The 23245-nt window shown below is 41.0% G+C and overlaps 1 protein-coding gene across 6 annotated transcripts in view; it reads left to right on the top strand.

The window, feature by feature from the left end:
• Positions 1-23245, top strand: part of LOC124069125 (adhesion G protein-coupled receptor L2-like) — an 82222-nt gene that overhangs the window by 19968 nt on the left and 39009 nt on the right. For all 6 annotated transcript variants that reach the window (XM_046407921.1, XM_046407924.1, XM_046407923.1 and 3 more), the window contains exons 3-5: positions 14165-14378; positions 18311-18420; positions 22099-22899. In XM_046407921.1, the coding sequence (XP_046263877.1) occupies positions 14165-14378; positions 18311-18420; positions 22099-22899 (1125 nt within the window). The remainder of the gene's footprint in view (positions 1-14164; positions 14379-18310; positions 18421-22098; positions 22900-23245) is intronic.

Below are 23245 nucleotides of genomic sequence, written 5' to 3' on the forward strand. Positions count from 1 at the left end.
AAACAGACCCGTCTGTTACATGCCCATCAAAACCACTGATGTTAGTATGTCTGCTTAATGATGATCATTACATTTTTCCCCCTTTCAGTCCCATTGTACAGAGAAATAAAGTAACCCAAAATCACATGCTTGTGTGCCAAGCATTGATTACAGATAGACGTTGAAGTACATTATTTTGGGGGCTTCCTTTTCAATTTGGATTTTGCCTTTTTTTCTCTCTCTGTCTTGTTGTTTTGTTCTGCGATAGATCTTTCCTCCAGTTTTATTTTAGGATTAGTTGTGGTGCGCAATTTGTTAACAAAGACAGAGAGCTCTGTGGAGCAGGCTATCCCAGTCCTTCAAGTAGACTAGCTTTAAAAAAAAAACAAAAAACAAAACTACAAGAAAATGCCTTAGTTAGTTAAAATGCCTTTTTGTTATGAAATGGACATGTCAGACCTTGTAACAAACTTTGATGTGTTTAGGCACCAAATTTTTATTTTAAATGTAATTTTCGATAATATGCCTTATTGAGGCATGTGAAGAATAGCCCTCTGATTTGGTCTGGCTTTCAAACTGAGTTGAATAGCCCTGTTGAATTTCTTTAAGAGGAATACCGCTTTGGTATGCAGAAAGTCCAGGTTTTGGGTTTCAGTTGATTTGACGGCTCTCAGGCCTAAGAATGCATATTTTCCCATCCATCAATAAAGGAATGTGTGTGTGTGTGTGTGTGTGTGTGTGTGTATGTGTGTGTGTGTGTGTGTGTGCGCGCGTCTCTTTGAAAACAATATCTGATTCTATCCACATGCCACTCACCTTCAGCCTGTCCAGCCCTCAGGGCCGGCATCCCAGCACTTATGATCTCCGTTTCCTTCAGAGTCCCTGCAACAAAAACTCTACTTGATAATCACCTCCTGTCCCTCACCAGGAGAAAGAGTCTAATCAGGTTATCGTCTTCACCCAAAACATTCCTCGCTCTTTGAAATGCTCATTGACATAACCGAAGAGAACGTCATTTTACTCGCTCCTGGTATTGACTTCCCCGGCTAATATGAAGAATGAACACCAGTCTGGCCTCTGTTTTGACAAACTTTATCGATTTGCGCAAAATCAAATGGAATTAGCTGCTATCAGGGAAATTGTAATAAATGCATGTAATCGAGCATAGGTTATTCAGTTAAAGTTATAATCGTTGCTATCAGCTATATTTTTACACTAACAATATATCAAATGACAATGTGACAGTCACTCCCTTCAGATTTACAGAGAGTTTCAGCTCATTGTTTCGCTGTCCGGCTGCTGCTTACTGTTTTGGTTTGTTCTCTCTGCTCTCATAGTGTCGCTTAAGGCTACAGCAGTTTACAGTACCTGCTCAGTACTAGCAGACAGACATAATCAAAGACTAGCTGGTGAACTTGATGGAGCATTTAGCAGCTGTGGAAGATATTTCACTTAGGGGTTGGTAGAGACCAAAAGCAGAGCTCAAAGAGAGTTGGACTCGTTTCCTTTGCTTGGCCAGACACACCATTCCAAATGAACAACCATGTTACTCCATAACTGCTGGATGTAAAAAATTGCAGCTGATTTTTAAGTTTGCAATATTAATTTAAAAGATGATTATTTGTCAGTGTGCCACTAAATTGCCAAAAATTATTGCTGGTTTAAGATTTCTTGAGATGACTTGATGAGAGTAACAAAAACTCCATGAGCACTTACTTTTACTTTTTCACTTTACAGTTCAATAGAGTGAAGAAGGGACTTTTTCCCATCATGACATAAGCAACCACAGTCTGTTTTTGTGGTGCATTTTTCACACAACAAGCAGGTTTCTTGCTGTGTTACTCTTAAGTGCTCTCACTGACAAAACATGCAGAAAATGACTATTTTCTTCTTTTGTTTTGATGCATTTTTTTATGAACAGTTGTGGTGAGCGCTAACGTCTGTGACAAATACATTCCAGTTTCCTTTGACTGCTTTACAGTAAAAGCCATCCCACCTCCTCCACCCCCCAGCCACCAGCTGAATGATTTTAATATGAAGTAGTAAAATAGAAAATGTTTTTGCATGAGCAATAACTTACAGCTCTGATATGGTAGAAAGAAACCGAGGCTGTTATCAAATTAGAATTAGATGAAATTAGAAACAGTAATGTTGGTTTACATTCATGCTTCTTTTTCTTCTGTGAATTTCTTGTTTGTGTGAAGGCAGTCAGAAGAGGAGTGGCAGACGCCACCACTAACATATATGTAATGTTAGTTACAAAATATGCTGTGTATAAATGGTATCAAAAATGGGATTTGATTGCATGAAAGAATTATAACTTTCCATAATGTCCTTTTTAGTGTTTTTAATTAGGCATAGGCTTTTTAGGTTATTTGTTCTTCTTTTCTTCCACATCCTTGTCCCATTATATAACAGATATATAAAATTACACTACTGCTAGAGAAAAATAGGTCATGCAGGTATCAGATTTGTTTTAGATATTTTCAGACCTCCCAGTCTACAGATATGAAAGAAGACGGACAGATTCAAAGGAGAAGACACAAAGGTGGGGCGAGTGCCGGGGCACATACCTACTGTGAGTGAATACAAGCTGTTATCTGAATCTTTAAAGTAAAGAAAGACAGATTTAGGGTGGGATTATGTTGTGTTGTCAGTGTCAACGCTTTCAGTTGGCTGTTGTGTTTAAATGCCAAAAGGAGAGTGGGCACCTCAGCCTTCATATCTGAATGTGGCGCGACAGAGAAATGTAAAAGATTAGGTGGTTTTTGTTTGATAGCTGCGTCATATCTGCAGAGACAGGGAGGGGATCAGAGCAAAGAGGCAGTGTTTGTTTAGGTCCTTTAGTGTTCCAGTATGGGCAGAGTGAGTGGATGAAAAAAAGTTGTAGTTATTTTAAATAATGAATTCAGTAGACACAGAAAACAATGTGTGAGGAGGGTACAAAAAGAAGCAATAGATTCCTAAAAAAAATAGTCTGCGTTCTGTTTTCTTTCTGTCAGTCTTGAGCTGCTCTGGATAACATACACTCTACAGGGGGATTTTTTTTTTTTTGATTGTGCAATATTCCTCAGTCGAACATACCAGCATGCTTGTGTTTCTCCATGAAAGGTTGTAAAGGTTAACAATATGTCTCAGCACAACATTTGTCTCAAGCAGTGCCATACATTGTGCTGATGGAAGACCCTCCCTCGTGCCACACTGGTATTTCCAGTCCTGGGGTTGACTGAATGGGGAAGCCATTGTGCTCTAACTCCTCTCTGGCCTCAGGCCATACACATCCAGTCTGTCATCCACTGATATGCTTGGCTTGCCATTTTATAATTCATATTGAATGCTGCGGGTCCATGGCAGGGCGATCATGAATTATCAGCTTAACCATGGGAGATTCACAGATGACTGGTCAATCTGTGTGGTGAGAACAAGCACAGAAGAAGGAAAAAATCTGATATATCAGTCCTGCATGGAAATTCTGCCCAACTGGAAGTATTTCAAGAAATAAGGCAGGGGTTCATCATCTGGATTGAATGGACTTTCGTGCAGATTGGGAGTCATATGGAGACAGATAAATCATCCTATTTGTTGCTTTTTTTCTTCATTTCTGATACAGTTTTGTCAGTACTTTGCCACAATTCCTGCAGTGTGCAGCTTTTCAGTTTCTGTGCAGCGCACCAGATACATTTCAGTGCAGAATTGCGTAACAGTATGCTGTTTTAATAATAACCAAGGACCTGGAGAGTTTTGAATCATACGAGTACATGAAATTGAAATGAGCCAGAGTCACATGAATCTCCAAGATCAGTATTTCACTCAGAGGAAATGAAATACAATATCACCCTTGATAGGGTCATCCTAGATTTATTGCAACAGCGATTTCCTGAGTGCGTTTTTGGTAAGGCAAAAGCTGCACGAAATGTCTCCATCCAATATGTGAATGTGAAAGCAAACCCATTTCCCCCTTTAGGAGAAAAGCTTATGCTTAGACAGGATAGTAAAAGTCGCTTCTATATGGCCAGTTGATGAACACTTCATTTAATGGACCAGCAGCTACAGTTTTCTGACAGTTTGATTTTATTTGTTAAGCATGCTTTAAATCTCACTTGCTTGCAGCATCTCAGAGCCATTTAGTTCACACCCCTTATGGTAACAAGTTGTATAAACATTGGACTAGATGCCTACCTCACTCTTTCCTTTCTTAAATGCTGTCCACACTTGTTTTTTTTCTCCAGGCAGCCTAATTCAAATAATAGATGAGTCCGGCTTACAACCACAAAGTAGTTTGCCTCAGAATCTAAACTTTTGGATTTGCTCGGTGTAAGTCGCTGCATCACAGGAGTGTTCAGCTGTCATAACAAAGTAATGCATTTAATCTTGAGAGGAAGCAGAAGGGTTTTCAATAAAACCAAGTCTACGCTATAGCAAGCTGTAGACTTCTTCCTTTCTTTCTTTGTGTGTGGGGAGGTTTTTGCCAACAATATAAATCAGGCTTGGAATGGGAACAAAAGCATTTACGGAAGCAACAAGAACCTGTCGGATTTTAGTGCGGATCAGTGTTCACCCAATACTTTTAAATAGCTTGGAGGCATGTCAGAATTAATTTCATTTGAACAAAAATCATAAACGCTAAACAAACATGCAAAAATTAAAGAAAGCATGTAACATTTAACACCACAGGGACATTGTGCTAAGGCAATCAAAGCAGATGGTTGCTCTGAATACCTGTGCCAGTGAATTTTCCTTTTTAGCACAGCCACTCCAGCTGTTTTGTAGTCACATACGTTTTAGGCGTCAGGTTGTTAAAGAGAGCTTAGTTTGGAGGCACATCATGTGTGTAAAAGAAAACGAAGGCCATTTGAACAAAAAGCCCCTCGCTGTAAGAAAAGAGAGTGAGGCTACAATTATGTTTACTCTGTGAAAATTGTTTTTAAAAATTATGCATTTGTCCCTACCTGTCCTCCTCGATCTGTATCAGAAATGTCTTAACAGCCCTGGTCTCGCTTTTTTTGACTGCTGGTGATGATTTGTACTGTTAATGCTTGTGTTAACACTAATGCTGACAATGGGGAAAGGATGACAATCAATTTAAGAAGTTCTTAGGGATTCTGTGAATGTGCTTTTGTGTGACTCAAATGTTCTAAGTTTGCTCATACATTTTCTGATGTATCCGTTCTTGAGACAAAGAACAAGAAAAAAATGAAGAGAGGAATTGATGTGTAAATATGATACGAAATTGCTTCCACTGTGCTACGCCTACCAGTGGTTTTTCGTTCATTTCACCCATTTTTGCATGGCTTAAGGTCATATATGATTCAGATAAGTGTAATAACCTGTGTTGGATCTCTCACTCTCTCTGTGCCTGCCGGCTAGCTCTCACTATAGGCCATGAATGCAGCTCTGTTGAATTCACTGTATTAGTAATCTCCTCAGGCTGAGAGGCTGTGCCATAGAGCATGACCACACATTTTTTTTTGTCCAGGAATTAAATGTCACCTCAGGGTGGGTCACCTGCAAACAAAAGGCCACCAGCCGATTTGCAGGTATAAACAGTCTAAGATAAGGAAGCCCTCTCCTGCCGCGCAGGAAATTGAATAAGTATGCAGCAAGAAAAAAGTCAGAGAAACAGCAAAGCACAAAGGACGTTTTTGTTTGCCTTACGCTATCGGTATTGACCCCCTCTTGTAGCGTATATCCCATTGAGTTTGCGAGGCACAATGGGCTCATCGAAGATGAGGGGCAGGAAACTGTCTGTCATCAAGATCTCCCTATCTGTGCATCTCTTATCAGCACTCCTGTTTTCTGCTCACATTGACTGGAATGCTGGTGGAAGGGAATGGGGCAAGGTCATCACGCTCAAGCCAATCAAAGTGGTCAGTGTTCCAGAGATAGCGGGGGGTTATTGCCAAGGAACGGTCCTGGATGTTTTACTTTCACTGACTTTCCTGGTAAATCTCAGAGAGACTCCAAACAAGGTTGTATAAAAGCCCACAAAGACCTCCTCTGTTCCATTGTATGCACATTTTGTAGATTGCATTATGTATTGTGCTAGCAGTATCATTGTGGAAGGGAGGCTCTCCATAACAATCTGCAAAGCTCTAGTCACATGTTCCTCAGGATTATTTTTGGTAGCTTTGAAAAATTTGTAAAAATCTAAAAGCTGTGATTCAAACAATGCTTTCAAGCAATACTAACATATACTAACATTTAGTTAGTATATGATGAATACAATAGAAAACAACATTTTTAGCACCTCCCTTCAAAAACAGTTGCATCCATTGTGACCATTCATGTAAACCTATCATCTAGATAATCTGACTTTTAAAACCAAATTTAGAGATCCTTTCAAATTAGATGATATCCCCCCTTTAGCATTACAGTTCTGTTATCACAGATGCACCCAACAAAACATTTCCACCAGGTCTGTTCAGGATGGCTGGCAATGAGGTTACAGCTCACAGCCACTGGAGCAACAACAAACGTAATTTTTCAGTAATTTGCTCCTACTTCAATGAGTCTCTTGTAACCTTTTTAAATAAAACCTCACAAAACATAATCATCAAACCCACAGCGTGCAGGGTCTATTATCTGACATTGTAAGAGCTTGAACGTCCAACAGTAGTCAGCTGGTGGTAAGCATGCTAGCAAATTAACTTGCTAGTGGTCATGCTAGCACAGTTTGTGACCCTGGCCTTGCAGATTATAGCAGTGCAAGTCCATGAGGCTTTCCTTGGTGTGCATATATTGAAACTGCTTTCCTGAAATGGGCTGCAAACCTGTAATGCAAGCACAAACTGTCTGACCTTTAAACCTTTAACCTGAAGTCCAGTCTTAGTGCACTGTATGCAATCTGGAAAACATTGTTAGCAGGAGCTGGGGATGTGTCCCGAAGACATTCCTGATAAGAATCATCCATTAATCCAAGCCAGCACAGACTCTTTCTTAATTGCATCAAAAATTGCATTTTAAAGTGCAATGAAATGTGCGCTAGATTAAAAACATATGTCAAAATGAAAGAGGAAAAACAAAACATACACGAGAGAGTTTTTTTCTCGTGTGCACCAGTTAAAGCCACAAAAACAAAAGCACAAAAACTTCTTGTCTATAGATGAAACAGATCCATATTTTCATGCCAAAATGAATACCAAAATTGCACTGCACCTCCTCATCTGCATGAGCACAACCTCAGCCACACCACTTTGGTGGCACTAGTGGGTTTGTGCAGAGACATGAAACTACCAAAATGGACTCAATGACAGTACTCAATAAAAGCGATAGCACCACAGCGTTAAAAGCTACTCCAGGCTCTGCGTCTGCATGATGGTAAAACCTATATCTCCTATTAGAATTGCCTGTTCGTTATAGTCATCCCTGTAGTCTCTGGCTCATTATTCATGTAATCCATGTTCCAGTTGCAGCTTCTCCTGACACCCTGTCTATGTGACGTACTGAGTAAGCCTCCTGGCCTCGGCTCTGTACAGGCAGGGCAGGGTGGAAGTGGTGGGGGGCTGATTAGGATGGTGAAATGGGGAGACTGGGGGAGACAGAAACGCAAGCAAGCGATGGAGGCAAACCCACATTCTCCTCGTCTTTTCCCCACGTGATCCTTTTTTTCCTCTCCATCCGCACCCCAAGGGAGGCGCCTGACTTATTCTTAGGCATCTTTTTGAGCGGAAAATCCAGCAAAGGTTTAAGTGCAGAGGTACAATATGGGCTTTGAAAGCAGTTGGGAACCACACAGGGTAGATCAAACCTGTGAAACTATACCCCCGAGTGTTTCTTTAACTCACCTCTTTCTGCATGTTTCATCAACTCCACTGCAAAAAGAGATGCAACAATATATTAGATATTGAACTAGGAATGAACTAATTCTGTCAAAATGGCACTCTCCTGGGAGAATATAGGTTTTTTCTCTCATCTTCTTAGAGGAACATGTTTTTTCTTTCAAATGTTTAGCCCCTGTGACAGTTATTTGTATCTCTATGAAAGAATTGTTTTCTCAGTAGACAAGGTGTTGAATTATGCTTTGCTTTAATCTGACTGATGTGTCCATGGACAGAACAAAAAAAAGACATTACATCTGGTAATGTCTCTGCAAATGCATTACTCTCGTCACTTATATTAAGCATTGACCCTCTTTGCATTTAGAGGATTATATGTATTAGTAATGTAATGATGCTCTTCCCTTTTGTGGCTCGTTTTCTTTGATGTGTGCCCACAGGGTCAGGGATCATCCAGCCAATCGAAGGAGGAGAAAACCTTGATTCTTGCGGCCAAATTAAGACACAGTCATTATAGCCTGCACTTTCTTGCTTTTTTCCTTTAGTCCTCACTCTCCTGGGAGAAATTCTTCATCTGCAGTCTTCTGCAGCTGAGCTGGCTGTTCTGCTGAACCAAAATAATCCACCATGTCGACTGTGCATCAGTTGTGGCAAAACATTTCTTGTGTGTTGTGTTGTGTTGTGTTGTGTGGTGTGATTCCAGATGGTGATTTCTGCAACATCAAAATAGAATGATCAGTGCATGTCAAGTACTCAAACAGTTAACCAAACTAGCTGTTTGGTCAGCCAACTAGCAACTTAGCAACTCATATGCATTTATTACTTATCATATATTTCATGTGTTAACTTTTACAGAGGGAAACAGGTATCTTAAAATGTTTTGAGGCCTTGGATTGCTTCGTAGGGATGGTTTTTGCTCTTGCTTACTGTACAGCAAGCTGTTGCTTCCAGGTGATTTTGGTCAAACACTCTCCAGCCTAGAAATGGAAATGAACATATGTGTGATGACATGTCCAACAAGCAGCTGTGTGAATTGCTGGCAAGTTGCCCCAGAAATAGATCCTTATGTAGTTAGCTACAATAGCGAATCCCACGGACTACCTGCGACTGAGTGTGTATACTTTTGATCAGACACAGAGACAAGCATTTTAAAAGAATAGTTAGATAATTTTGGAAATACCCTTATTTGCATTATCAGTCTTTGCTCTAATTAAACACTCGCACCATTAACTGGCTTTTGGTGCTAATCAAGCTAACAGAATGATAGCTTCAGATTTACTGTACAGACATTAAAGAGGTATCAATCTTGTCATCTGATTTGCAGCCAGAAAGCAAATAAATGTGGTTCCCAAAATGCTGAAAGGATTCACCTAATTTGATTTATTATGAAGTGCTTTTTGTGAAATAGAAGTTTATTTGGAAAGCTTTGGGTGGGTTGTGTAGCCCTGCTAAAGGCTAGCCTAAATTGGTTTGTCAATCAATTGACTGACAAAGAGAGAGCCAGGTGAAAAATTTTCCCTTTAAATTCATGATGCTCCGCTTAAAGAGGAAATCTGCGTTTGGTGTGAGAGAATCTAGCTGGCTCTAAATGGACCCACCTGACAAGTTAAGAGGCAGCAGCATAGTCTGTCACGCCTTTCTTGAGCAATATGACAAATCCTTACCCTTAAACCCCTTCAAGGAGCAATGTGTCAACATGGAACATGTGACTCTCTCCTCCAAGCCAAGAAGTCAAGAAAACATTCAGGAGATGTATTAGAGAAAAAGGGCTGGCCATGAATAGAAATGGTGGCTTTGGAATTTGAAGTGGCAACACTGAATTCATGTTTCCCCAAGGAAGAGAAAACAGATATGACTCGAAGCGCTTCATCTAACCACAAATGGACTCAGTCCTATATTGCCAGTTTCTATTTTAGAATACTTATATCGGAATCAAGAGTGTCTGATAGCAGTTGTCTGGGAAAGGCAGGCATAACCCTGAGGCTTGTGGTCTTGTCTGACACTGTCTTTGGAAGCAATTCCCAGCAAGGTGGACTAGAGTGAGGACTAAAGTGTCATGGGGAATGGTGCCATATGTCCAACTAGATTTTCATTGTTTCACTGCTTTTGAACAGTTGAAATGAAATAGGAGCCGTTGTGGCATGGTGAGGTGTTCTTGGAATGTTGTCTGTATTTGAAAAGCAGGTGTTATTTTGCGAATCCCAAACCTCCTTTCTCATCTCCCACCTTGTCCCTCTGTGTCTCTCACTTCTGATGGTCGGTCATGTGCTGCATTTGCAAACATGTGTTGCACATTTTAGACAGCAAAACTGGATCCCTCAGAAATTTAGAGATGTAGAAATGGAAGTTTTGAGGACTGTCTTTGTACAGCTGAATCAGTCCAAGTACTGAGTTTGTCACTTTTGAGGCATGTGCATTGACAGAGAGTCTACATTTGTTTTATTTCATCACAGTGGTCTCTTAAATTTTATTTTTTCTAAGTTAATTTAATTCCATAGTATATCAAACGTTCCACAGAAGGCATTAAAATGCTGCAGTAAAGAACAAAGAACCTAGACAAAAGAGCCAAAATACTGATGAAGCTTTGAAAATCTTACTCCACCAAAGCAAAACACGCTGTATGACCACTGTGTCACTCCGGATATTGGATTATGGAGGCATCCCCCGCTGTTGGAAGAAAAGATTGACTCTAAGATCTGCTCTTTCTTCCAAAGATGTTGGTTACCGGTAATATTGGGAATAAAACAACGTAAAAAGACAAACAATCTTCAAGTACTCCTGCTGTGACCACGGTGGGGGCACTCTTATTTGACTAAAGGCTACACCCTCCTTTATGTAGCAGAGAAAGCGTCCCTGTCAAACCCAAGCACAGAACAATGGGGGCCAGCCTTGGGGAAACAGGGCCATTTGCATGCAGCTGTTTGCCGTTTCCAGGACCACAAAGGCCAATCAAAGGAACCTTAATGGAGGATGACAAGCGTCAACCAACGCCTTTGCTCTCTGTCTGTATCAGCCCTCACCACTCTGTCTAGCCTTCAAAAATGGCCCAGTTTTTTTCTTTTTCTTATGGATCAAACATTCCTCCAGTTCTCTCCCTCTCTCGCTGTCTGATGTCCAGATGCACAGGAGTTTGTCAGGTTAAAGGTTGCTCATGACTCCACTCTTGAGAGCTAACACACACAACACACGAACCTCAACATGTGTGTTATGGTCTGATGTTTGCAGTCGCCAAATGGCAATATCTCAACACCAAAACCTCCATTATCTTTTCATTTCATCTCCAGGGTTTTAATAGCCATCTAGTGTAACTAGTTTCAGATGCACCCATCTGTGCCACAGTGCCACTTCCAATTTCAAGGGTGTTGATAGAAAACAAAATATGTATTACGAGGTGGGGGATTGTTGCCAGTGAATTATAGGCTGTCAATTGGAGAAGAAGAAAAAGTCCCAGAATGCAACATATTGAGAAGTGGACCAGCCCATGCTTTGCTTTCTTGAGCTCAATAGACGGCTTAGCAGGCAGGTCGGGGGGGGGGGCTGGGTGGCGGGTCTGAAAGCTACTTTCCTCGCAGTCACTCACTGACCAGAATGCATGATAAGGCTTCATGTCAACAAGGCCAGAAATAAGGATCACAACCAATTACAGCTAAGTCAAAATGGTTACCTTTGCAATTTGACTAAATGTTCTGTATCAAGCATTATTCAGTTCCATCAGTGACTGTGTAATTTAACGTTAATCTGAGGTACAGATACAGAGAGAGCAGCCCCCTTCTCTTTCTTCTTTTTACACACACACACACACATGCACACTGACAAGGATCGTGTTATGGATTTTTTTTCTGCAGTTTTCTTGACATCGTTTTCGCTGCAGCTGGTGCCCTTCTGTCGCAGTGTTCAACTTCTGCAAAGTTGAGCAATCAAACAAAGCACAGAACGTGAGATGAAAAGCTTTTCGTAGCTCCCTAAGACATTGACATTTGTGCACACAAACAATCTTCCTCTCTTTCCAAAATCTCGCAAAACTTGTTTAAGCCAAGATAATCAACACAGAAAAATACCTACATCCAGAAACCTTTGTTGTCAAAAGGCTTTTCCTTCTTAGCTTTGCTTGAATCCTTAGATCTTAAGCAACATCCAACTAAGTCGACCAAAAATATATTCAGCTCTTCTCTTCCTCCTACAGAGTGAAAAAAACCCCTCTTTTATATATATTTAACTTTTTAGACAGATTTGTCTTTACTTGCCCAATTACAGGTTGACAAGACAGTCATTAATGAGGCCAAGACTATCTGCAGTTTGGAGAAGAAGCAATTTGTTCTTTAGGCCGCCAGTACAGTCTTGATACTCCCCCTAATTGATGTAGTGTTAGCCTATGACCACAGAGATCTATACAGGCGAGGGAGAAGGAGGGCGGCAAGGCACAAGCCTAATCAATCGCCAAGCCTCTGTTGACAGCAACATGCCATCATGCCATAGTGGTCTGATAGATGGGTAGAGTTGCAAAAGAATGGAGGTTGCAAAGGCAGACTGCTCATGCATGTGCGCGTCCGTGAGGGCGTTTTAGCTGAAAGACGGCCTTTCCGCGCAGGACTTTAAAACCCCATGAAATGCATTCTTTCTGTCTTCTCTCTGTAGCTGCCATGATAAACCCATCACTTCTTCCATGAGGAATGGCAGGCGGGATGATCATTAGTCTTCACAGTAAAGCCGGCGACTTCAGTCTGTTTTTTATCATCCACCATTCTGGACAGGTTTTCTGAAAGGGTTGGGTAATTGTAGTGGTTATTGGAATAGATGGAGTGACCTCACAGCCCTCCACTTACAGTCCAGCTGCACTGACGTCTTCTAATGAGGTGATAAACAGTGGAGCTAAGCAGAATCTACTGTCCATTAGATAGATCATGGTACTATAATGAAATGTCTAGTGGCTGAATGCCAGAGAATTTATACCATTAGTTTCATATTTTGTTATACTGCCACCACTAGTGTTTGCTGAAGTTTCTCCTAATACGCAATGACTTTTTATATACTCAACAGTGTATGTTTCACAGATGTCTGTTTTTTTTCTTTCTTTTTTCTGTTTTCTAGTGTGACATGAACAGACTGACACAGAATATCATTATAACCGAGCCAGGCACAGCAGGCTGAAATGGCTAGCAGACACGTGGGTCGGAGGTTTCAGGGTGGGAATTTCAAGCAGGAATCAGTTCAACTTTGAGCAGTTCAAACAATGCTAATTGCATCAGGCCCTGACTGTCAAAAAGTGTGAGGATAATTAGAGTGAGGGGGCAAAGTGAACCCGGGGTGGTAAGCATTAGTACATGACAATGCTTGGGAGCCAATGGGAGCATGGAAAAGGTAACAGGCTGAAAGGAGGGCTAATTAGCACAGAGCAGTGCAGAAAATTCAAATGGTAGCTGCCCCCTCAGGAACCCTCTATTGCTGCAAACAACGGCGATTATTGACAGTTCATGCAGGGCTCTGCTTCCACTTTTCAAATGGAACGCATTTGCATGTTCTACTTAGATTTTACCTAATTGTTTTCTCAGAACTGCAGACAGTTACATTTCTTTTTTTTTTCTTTTTTTTTTTTTTTAAAAAAACTCTGGATCATTTGAAACCCAAATAATGGATTTCTTTTTCTTTCTTTCTTTATTGCCTTCTTCTCTCTTTGCAAATCTCCGAATCTGTAGTTCCACTTCATTTGTGACGTGACATTCTGTTACTTAGAGAAAGGAAATATTGAAGAATAACTTGTTTCATTATAACTTTCTCCAAGGGAAGGGGGACAGATTTGAGTGAAATTGTTAATTTTCCCCCGAAGTGGAGCTATTTGGCTGTGCTCCCATCTGCTGTGTTCCATGTATAGATTTTTCCTCCTGTGTGGACTCCAGACTCTTCGATCCCCGACACTGTAAAATAGATTATATTACACTTCATTCTGCCGGGATTCTGCACTTTTTCCTCTCTCTTGCTTTACAGAGCAAGTAAAGCAAAAGAAACAAAGTACGACTGTAAAACAAACTATTCTCGGCCCTGATAGATTCGGCTGTGTGGTGGATGTTCTCTAGATGAAGGCCCTCCTGATGTCTTTGTAGCCTTTGTGTTTGCTCAAGGATTTATGAGGTTACCACTGGTCTCCGATGACTTAGATTAGATGCCTTAGCCAACATCCAAGACCACAGAGAGATGGAGAGATGAATTGTTTCGTCCTTCCCCCATTCCTGTATTGCGTGTAATGGCCCTGTCTGTTTAAAACTGTGGTAAACATTGGACTGCTGTTGCCTATTTATTTTGTGCCAGTAGATTTTTACCGCATTATGTGTGGTCTTACTTCCTGAAGGAGTGATCCCTTTCCTCTCATTAATTTTATTATTTGCCTAAAGTTTCTTGTCTGTCTCCTCTGTCAGGGTTCAGCCGTGCGGCCTTGCCTTTTGGGCTGGTCAGGAGAGAGCTCTCATGCGAAGGATATGCAATTGATCTCCGCTGCCCGGGAAGTGATGTCATTATGATCGAGACAGCCAACTACGGCCGGACTGATGACAAGATCTGTGACGCTGACCCTTTCCAGATGGAGAACGTCAACTGCTACCTCCCCGATGCCTACAAGATTATATCACAAAGGTAAAACTCTGGGGAGAGGAGGGATCTTATTTCACAAACATAACCAGGAGCTGGGGAGGCAAAGTATGGACACCCCTCCCTCTCCCTTGCTCTCTCTTTCTGCCTCCCACTGAGCTGCACACAAAAGAAATGTTTAAATTATCACCCTGATGTTGCAGCCACCTACAGACCAGACAATTAATCAACATCTCACACCTTTTAAATTTTTTCTGTATTCCTTCATTGACTAGATTATGTAGGTGGCATTTCGAATTTCAGAAAACTGGGGTGCAGATTAATTCTTGACAGGCAGGAATTGACATCCATGCAGCAGAGCTCTTCACACCAGCTGCGTGTTGTTGCTGCTGTTTGAGTCATAATCAGCATAGCTCAGAGTGTGCGCAAGTCACATGAACATCCTCTTAATACCCTGTCTGAAACACTGGGCTTGTTTTGTTCAAACAGTTGTATTGCACTGAAGTGGCTTTGCCTCAGGTAGTGAGCAATGCCTATCATCGTGCCTTTTATCCTGGTTACCCTCTCACAGGATGCTGCTCTACTGTCAAACCCAAAGTACAGCAACACTTCAGCTCGACTGCTCCTCACCCCCAGAGGTGTGTGTGTATTTTTAAAGGGCATTGGATGAACTATTCATAAATAGTAACCAGCTCCGTTCACCTTCTAATGCACTGCTCTGCCTTAACTTCCTCCCCTTAAGCTAGCTTCTGAGCCTCATCGCCCACCATCTTACACCTCTGCCCTCATCTTATCCCGCTCCCCCCAACCGCTTCATTCACTTCTGTATTTACTCCCCTGAGATGCAGCTCTACAGAATAGGTCAAGAAAGGTTCAAGTCCTCCTGTCTTACTCTGTCTTTCTAAATTTACAACCAGGTCCCAGTACTCTCATACCGCAATACATCGTTGACGGTGTCCATGCACCTTGGTTTGACTGCAGTCTGCTACACTGTGCACCACATCTGTTGACAAGTCAGACTCTCACTTGCTGGAGCTGCACTTCAAACTTATCTCCATCGAAGATTCCCCAGAGGCAGTGTGCAAGCAAAAGCTTTGAGAAGACTTTGTACCACAAGCCCTTAACCAGAATTATTCTAATGATTCAGATCAGAGGAAATGGGCTCCTGACCATAATTAAGGTTGATGTGATAACCAGGGATGTTAAAGCAGTCGCAAAGCTGATTAGTCCTCCCTCGGTCTGCAGCAAAGTAAAAGAATGAGGATCACATTAAGACGCAATGTGCTGCCAATATCGGAGAAGATCAACAAAAGGCAAAAGCACCGCAGACAGATAAACAAACATATTAAACAAGATTGGAGGAGAGGGAAACAGTGGGAAGTCTGCAACACAGAGTGGCAGTTTTGTTGGTTTGGAAACTGTGGCAAAAAGTATTCATCAGCAGCCAGTTCCTCACAACAAAAACAACTAGACAGGAATCAAATGGCATGATTTTCAACATTTATGTCAAAGTGATTTGTCAAGTAAAATGTCAGGTTGAAAGTGGCTGGATGAAAAGTAAAGTGGCTGGATGATAAATGTTTGAAGAAAATGATGAAAACTCTGAGGCTGTTAATATTCAGGTGATCATTCCCTCAGAGATGTGCAGTAAATGGACAGTATGCCTGACCTTACTCTCGCTTTCTACCGGCCTGCACCTTTCTGTTTTCTATGAGTGTAGGTATACTGTTGACACACAAGAAGATAATCCAAATAAGGTGATATTGCTGCCTTGAAGGCAAAAGGCCATCTATTCTCTGACCCAGTAAACTAGCAGAATAAATATTTTAGATGGTCAGTAGTGCAGCTCTTAGGGGTAAAGAAACCAGGATTCAGACGTTTTACTACCATGGGATGGTGCTCAGTGCAGTACAGATTACACAGAGGAAGTGTCTCAAAATGCTTAGCAACAACACCCCCTTTTCTCCAAACGAGAAGGAGAATCTAAAAAACTGCAGCAGAGTAAATGCCAGTAAACTTTTGCAGTCTGAAAAGAATTAGCAGTAGTAGATGAAGCATTTAGATCTTTTAGTAAAAGTTGCACTAATCAATATTTTTTTTATTCACAGTGGATCAAATGACCTTGGGTGATGCGAAAAGGATCACTTAAAGTGACAAACCCACAGGAAGTTGTCACCTAACTCTGCAGCTGTAACAGCCTTCAGTTCATTGCTATTTGTTACCCTTTTTAAGCAAAAGCAGGCCATTGTTTCCTGTGAAAAAAATCTTTGATAAACTGACTGTACATTAAGTGCTCATTGCTAGCAAGAACAGACAAAGTTAGCAACTAGCTGGAGTGGTTGGTGGTGGAGCCCAAAATGGAGTTAAGAGTGGAGTCATTATTGACCTTCAAAGTGAATGCTGTCTTCTGAATGTGCAAATGAGAATTTTTTTGCGAACACATTAGTCATACACATATCAGCTTAAGTAAGTCAGTTTGTGGCACTACCCTTAGAGAAAAATTGTAAAAATTAATAGAAGTTTAAATAAAAGCACTTCATAAGAAGAAAATAAGCTAAAAGCTTTAGCTAAAACTAAATTTAAACATTGTTTTCTTGTTTTATATCTCTCAAAATTGTACCTAAATACTTGAGTAAATGTGCTTTCTCCCACTCGGAACTAGTGTCAGTCATACTTCTAAACTTTAAACATTGAATTAAGTAGAATATTTCAGGGTGTGTTTGAAGTGCTCTCATCTGCTGCCAGTCTATTCCCTTTTTGATGCAGTGACCCTTCTCCCTCACAGTGATTCTCACTGCAGTGAAGCCAGAAAAGAGATTCTCTTAAGTGCAGCTGGCACCATACTGTCAGGGCTGCTTAAACCATCACTGATGATGCTGATGCTATTTGTTAACTTCATGATGGACCTTGTACATTTTAATTAATATATAATGTTTTAATAATCCATTAGTTTCATGTGAAGGGTTTTGTTATGAAAGCGCATAGGTGGATTTAGAGCAAGTCTCTTTGGTTAATGTACACAAGTCTACCTTTTTATTCACCATTTTAACATCCGGCTTAGTTGAAAGCGCACAGAGGTGGTTTTTGTGTGGTTGTTGTGCAGCAAAATCCCATTTCGCAGTGACAGAGAGCCTCTTGAATTACTAATGGTTCTCTGAAAGTCATGTCCAGTGTTGAAATGTATGTCCAACTTGCATGACTGCCACTGACCTTCTGAAATATTTATCTCAGCCTTGCAAATTGTTGAATGTCCTATTTTGTTGCCAATTTTTTTCTTGTTTGACTCTGTTACTGCTGAAATTATTCTCAATCCCTCGGCCTCGAGTGAGCTTGATTGAAGTGGAGCCAATTTCACCCTATACCGTATTTGCACAAACTCAGTCCTCTGCTGTTCTTCCCCGCCCCCCCCCCTTTCCCTCTTTACTTGAACTTTTTTAGCACCATCATGCATCTGCAAACACGCACACTAACTTTGCAGTTCACACATTAGACTGTTAATCATGGAGGGACACTATTTCAAACTGGAAGGAATATAAAACAACCTCACAGACAGTTGTGTTTGTTGCGTATGTGCAGAGGAGCCTCCCTGTTTTACCAGAGGCCACCATTCCAGTCCGCTGCATGTCGCTGCCACCTGTCGTGTGTGTTTTAATGAATGTTATCCCTTTCAATAGCGATATGAAGATGCTGTGAAAGGAAATGCCATCGCTAATTCCCAACATGCCTTTAGCAGATCTCTCACTCTGTTGTTTATTATCTCGTTCATTTACTCTTCCTTAATGTTTTCATTCCTCTCTCTGTTTGCCAAGGTTTAAACTAGAATTCACATGTGACAGCCATGGCTGGGATTTCGTCAGTTTCTCTGTAGCTGTAACGATGAACTTTCCCCCCTCCGTGTTATTAATGTTGTCTTTACCGAGTACGCTTGCTGTGGATAGTCATGGTGAAATCTCTGGTCAATTCTCTTTTTTTCCTAGGTGCAACAACCGTACGCAGTGTGTGGTTGTCACTGGCTCTGATGTCTTTCCTGATCCATGCCCTGGCACCTACAAGTACTTAGAGGTCCAGTATGAGTGTGTTCCCTATAGTAAGTATCGCCATCCAAATCTCACACTGAAATCTTATTGTGTGTTTTTAAAGTGTCTGCGGAGTAGACAGATGTTTGTTTTACAGATGATACTCCAACTGGAAACTGGACGTATTTGGAAGGCATTAATGATGATAAATGAAGAATTAAGTGTTGTAGTCACTGAAAGGGTCAGTTTGCCAAAAAAAAAAACCAAAATATAAACAGTTTCCTTAATTACCCCAGGTTCAATGTAATCATGCCAATAGTTTTGGTTTTATTTGTCCAGGTTTTGAGATATATGCCTTTAGGGCTGAGTTTTTACTTCCATTTTGGATGTTATTGCAAGTTGGAAAAATATCCAAAGTTGTTAAGTTCAGAGGCTGAAGAATCTCTTTTTGGATCTTATTGGGCATGTTGATTTTAATTCTGTCATGCCTTAAATGAAACTTCTAGGCAGTTGTTTGGTTAATGTCCTCTTTGCAAGATGGTGTCTGCACTCAGCCAGAGATTGCTTGCGAGGAAAAAGAAACATCACTCTTAAGCACAACCCCATAATCACAGGTCCACATGTTGATTTTGTAGTTCAGTAAGACCAAATTTTATACACATCTTATTTAGATATGATCGATCTAATACTTCTGTGAGAGGATCTCCGGTTTTGGGGCAAAATAAGACATAAATGTAAGCAGGACACTCTCGTCATCACAATGTTGTGATGCATATCAAACAATTAATGTATTTTTAGGTTGTAGCTTCAGGCTGTGAACACTAATCAGCTGCCAAAAGGTGAACACAGATAGAAATTGCATCTTTGAGTTTTAGATTTACATAACTTTAGTTGCTTACAAATGTTGAAAGCTAAATCTAATTAGATCTGAAAATGGATTCAAAGGGATTCTAATATGATAAGCGTATTCAATACAGCCTTATCAAACCCTGTGAATGTTTGAGATTTCTGCTTAAATGAAATTTGTGGTTTGAAGAGAGGAAGAAATTTCATTAGCAAAATCCTCTTCGGAAATGCTGTTCTTGTAACTCTTACTTACTGTTTTGATTGGAGCAACTCTGTACTTAAGAAATAGTCCCTATAAAAATGTTTTTCCTTCTCTGCTGTGAACATGGCAAACACAATTCCGCTGACCTCTACTGCATTTGAGCATGGAAGAAATCTTATAATATTTCAGGGAACAAATGAAACCAAAACTATGTGCATGACTAGTTACCACTTGGGGGTAACTGAGAAAATGTTTTCTTGTAATTTGGGTGAACTGATCCTTTAAATGGCTTTAATAATATAGACTTCAGATTCTGTGCCTTTTGCTGAGATAATAAAGGAGAGATTACAGAAAATTGGGCACATTATAGGACTTATATTCAGTAATGTCCAGTTGAATCATATTACACAGGATATTAGAGTAAAACAGTGTCAGTGATAAAAATGCTAAATCTGGGATGACTCTGCATCTTTTTTTCAGGTTAACCAAATTCCTGTATTCAGGTCATGGATCAGCTTTAGTGTGTCACCGTGAAAACTGTTTAATTAAATGTGGCATAGAGTTTAAGTCCTGCACCATTTTAAACCCTGTCTGCGCTTTCTGATTTTAGTTAATCTACCTTAAAAGGGTGTTTTAGAGCAGTCTGTAAGAGCAGCTTTAGACTTCAGCCTGCCCGTGAAAGTACTTTGTATTGTTTTAAATTGATGAATTATAAACATTTTTTAGAAATATTCACCTCTTTTTTTTTCTTCTTTCAAACAGACCTCCTTTTCACCTCCTGTCCTGTCGCGCCCCCCCACCCTTTCCTTTGACTAACTTCTTTGCTCTCATTTTTTTTAACTTCCAATCTTTCGCATATTGTCTGCAGCCTCCTCCTGTTCTGCCCAGCGTATGCAGCTTCAACAGTGCACTAAGGAGACTCCATATTAGGCTGACTAGCCATCAGTCATCTCATGTGCTGTTGCTCTCTTTGGCTCATTTAAGAGTTTGGTCTGTAACGTTAGCACTGTGTCACGTTTTATGTGTGGGCCAGTTTGGAATTGAGTTTTGATTTGTGTTTATAAAGTTTGAACAATTTCCACACTTAGTTAATACATGCCAAAAATAACTGCTGTGTTGTTTCTCTCAGAATGTTATCCATCTTAATATGACCAGGAGATTTTGTTTTTCTTCTGCCACTTAGGAGAAGCATTTTTAGAGGGATGTATTCTGCTTTTGCAGTGGCCAGTACATTATTTTGTTGGCAGTTAAAGATGGTAGGAATGAAAAGTTTAATGTGCTGGAAAACATGGCACATAACTCGTCTCCAGCCGTAACTTGTCTGTTTTTATATCCTAGGATGAGAGGCTGTCTCACTAACAAACATCCTTATTTTTTCCTTCAGCGCTCTTTCTCATAGCAGCTCTGCAGTTCATCTCATGGTCATATCCTCCAACTAATTCTTCTCTTTGTACCTGGTAGTTGACTCGTGATAACCTTTCTCTCCCTTTTGCACTCTTTTTTGCTTTCTTTTCCAATGCCTGAAATAGAAGTGGAGCAAAAAGGTAAATGAGTGGTCTGGTCCCCCCTCCCCCCCCGGCTCCTTGTTCTGTGGTGTTGAGTACAGCTCCCCTCACGTCTCTTCCCCCTCCTGATTGCCTCTCCTGTCAAAATACTAAACCCATAGGAGGTTTGTTTGCACCCATGGAATCCAAATGAATTTCAAAACAAAATTTCAAATGACATCCACAGTCATCGAATGTAGTTTTTTGTCCTCACAATGTGAAAGAAAACACCAATTGTTTGGTGTTGATTTGTTCCAGGGACTCTTGCCTAACACTGTATTGACTCCCCTGAAGAACGAGTTGTTGTGTATATATATTCTTAGTTTGCTTGGCCCAACTTCTGCTGCACCCATAGCACGTGATGTGAAATAGCAGTGATGGCTGAGTGAGATTGGCACAGACTAACAAAAAAAAAGGTTTGAAAAACAAGAATTCACAGTGTCCCTTTTTATCCAGAACCAATTACTTTAAAGCTGTCTAAATGGGAACCTTGCCATGACCTCCCTCACCCATCAGTGGTTTCTCTTGTCTTTTGCCACAGAAGTAGTGAAAATCCTTTAGCACTGTTGTACGATTTATTCCCCAACCTCCACTTTCATTTTACTTCTGCTTTGCTCCCACCATCATTGACAACTTGTTGTTCACTCTTATCACAAGATGTGAAGCCTGTTCCCTTATCATTTTGGTTTATGACCTCAGTCATGTGAGTATGCATGTGCAGTGTGTCCATATACCCAGCTGTTCATGTGGCATTTGATGTCAGAGACAGACTGGTGTTAAAAAAAAGAAAAAAGAGTGATGTCTTCGTATCCCATTTCCTGTGTCTTTCATTTGCAGGAGTTTTACGCTTTTTGTTCACATTTTGTTTCATTTTGCCCCTGCTAGGATGTAGCAGCAGACCCTTGAGATGCAAGTTCTCCTAACCTTACATTTCTCATTCTGAATAATCACTGTGGCGCATTCATTATTTTCTTTTTTCCCCGTATTTATTAGCAGTAGTCCAAAAGCACTAGATTCCTCCAAATTTGCTGTCCCTGATCCTTTTGTCCTGCATTTGAGTTGTACAGCAGCCAGAATGATGCGTGTCAAATGTTTTACTCATGTTTAAAATATAATTTCCTTAATGTATTTTGTTTCACTCTCTTCTCTGTCACTAGTTTTCATTTGTCCCGGGACTCTGAAGGGTGTAGGAGATGCCACCTTCCTCTATGAGGCAGAGCAGCAAGCGGGGTCATGGTGCAAAGACCCGCTGCAAGCCGGTGACAAAGTCTTCTTCATGCCCTGGACGCCGTACCGCACTGATACCCTCATTGAATACGCCTCTCTGGAGGACTTCAAAAATGGTCGCCAGACGACGACCTATAAACTGCCCCACCGCGTTGACGGAACAGGCTTCGTAGCCTATGATGGTGCTATTTTCTTTAACAAGGAACGCACTCGCAACATTGTTAAGTTTGACCTGCGCACTCGCATCAAAAGCGGTGAGGCTATTGTTAATAATGCCAATTATCATGACACCTCACCTTACCGCTGGGGTGGCAAGACAGACATTGACTTGGCAGTAGATGAGAGGGGTTTATGGGTAATCTACGCCACAGAGCAGAACAATGGGCGCATTGTGGTGAGCCAGCTCAACCCGTATACTCTCCGCTTTGAGGCCACATGGGAGACAGCTTACGACAAGCGCTCTGCCTCCAACGCCTTCATGGTATGCGGCGTGCTACATGTGGTGCGCTCAACCTATGAAGAGAACGAGAGCGAGGCTAGCAGGAGCCAAATCGACTACATCTATAACACCAAACTGAGCCAGGGCGAGTACACTGACATCGTCTTCCCAAACCAGTATCAATACATCACCGCTGTGGATTACAACCCCAGGGACAACCAACTGTATGTGTGGAATAACTTTTACGTCCTGCGGTACGACCTGGACTTCGGGCCACCAGATCCTGCTGAAGGTGAGAGCTGCTCCATTTATTGTTTAATCCATTGTCTTTGTGCATGTTCTCCATTGTTTGGTTACAGCGTGGCATGTCACAGATGGCTGCCTCTTAATTTTGGATGCAATTCAGGTGTGATAAAGAAAAGAGGGTTGTGTTAGTCTTGGGGAAAGGGCTCATTTGCAGACAGAAATTACAGATTCACCTTGGAATGAGGGATATCTTCCCGTGGGATCACACTGCTTCAGAAACCTGTTTCTTTTTATTACCATGAGGCAAGCTGAGGCACTCGCTCCAGCTGAAGCTTGGACCCAATCAAATTCTTTAATCTCAGGCCTGATCTAAAACCATTAGATATATATGT

Source organism: Scatophagus argus, chromosome 13, assembly GCF_020382885.2.
Source record: "Scatophagus argus isolate fScaArg1 chromosome 13, fScaArg1.pri, whole genome shotgun sequence".
NCBI classification, from domain to species: Eukaryota; Metazoa; Chordata; class Actinopteri; family Scatophagidae; genus Scatophagus; species Scatophagus argus.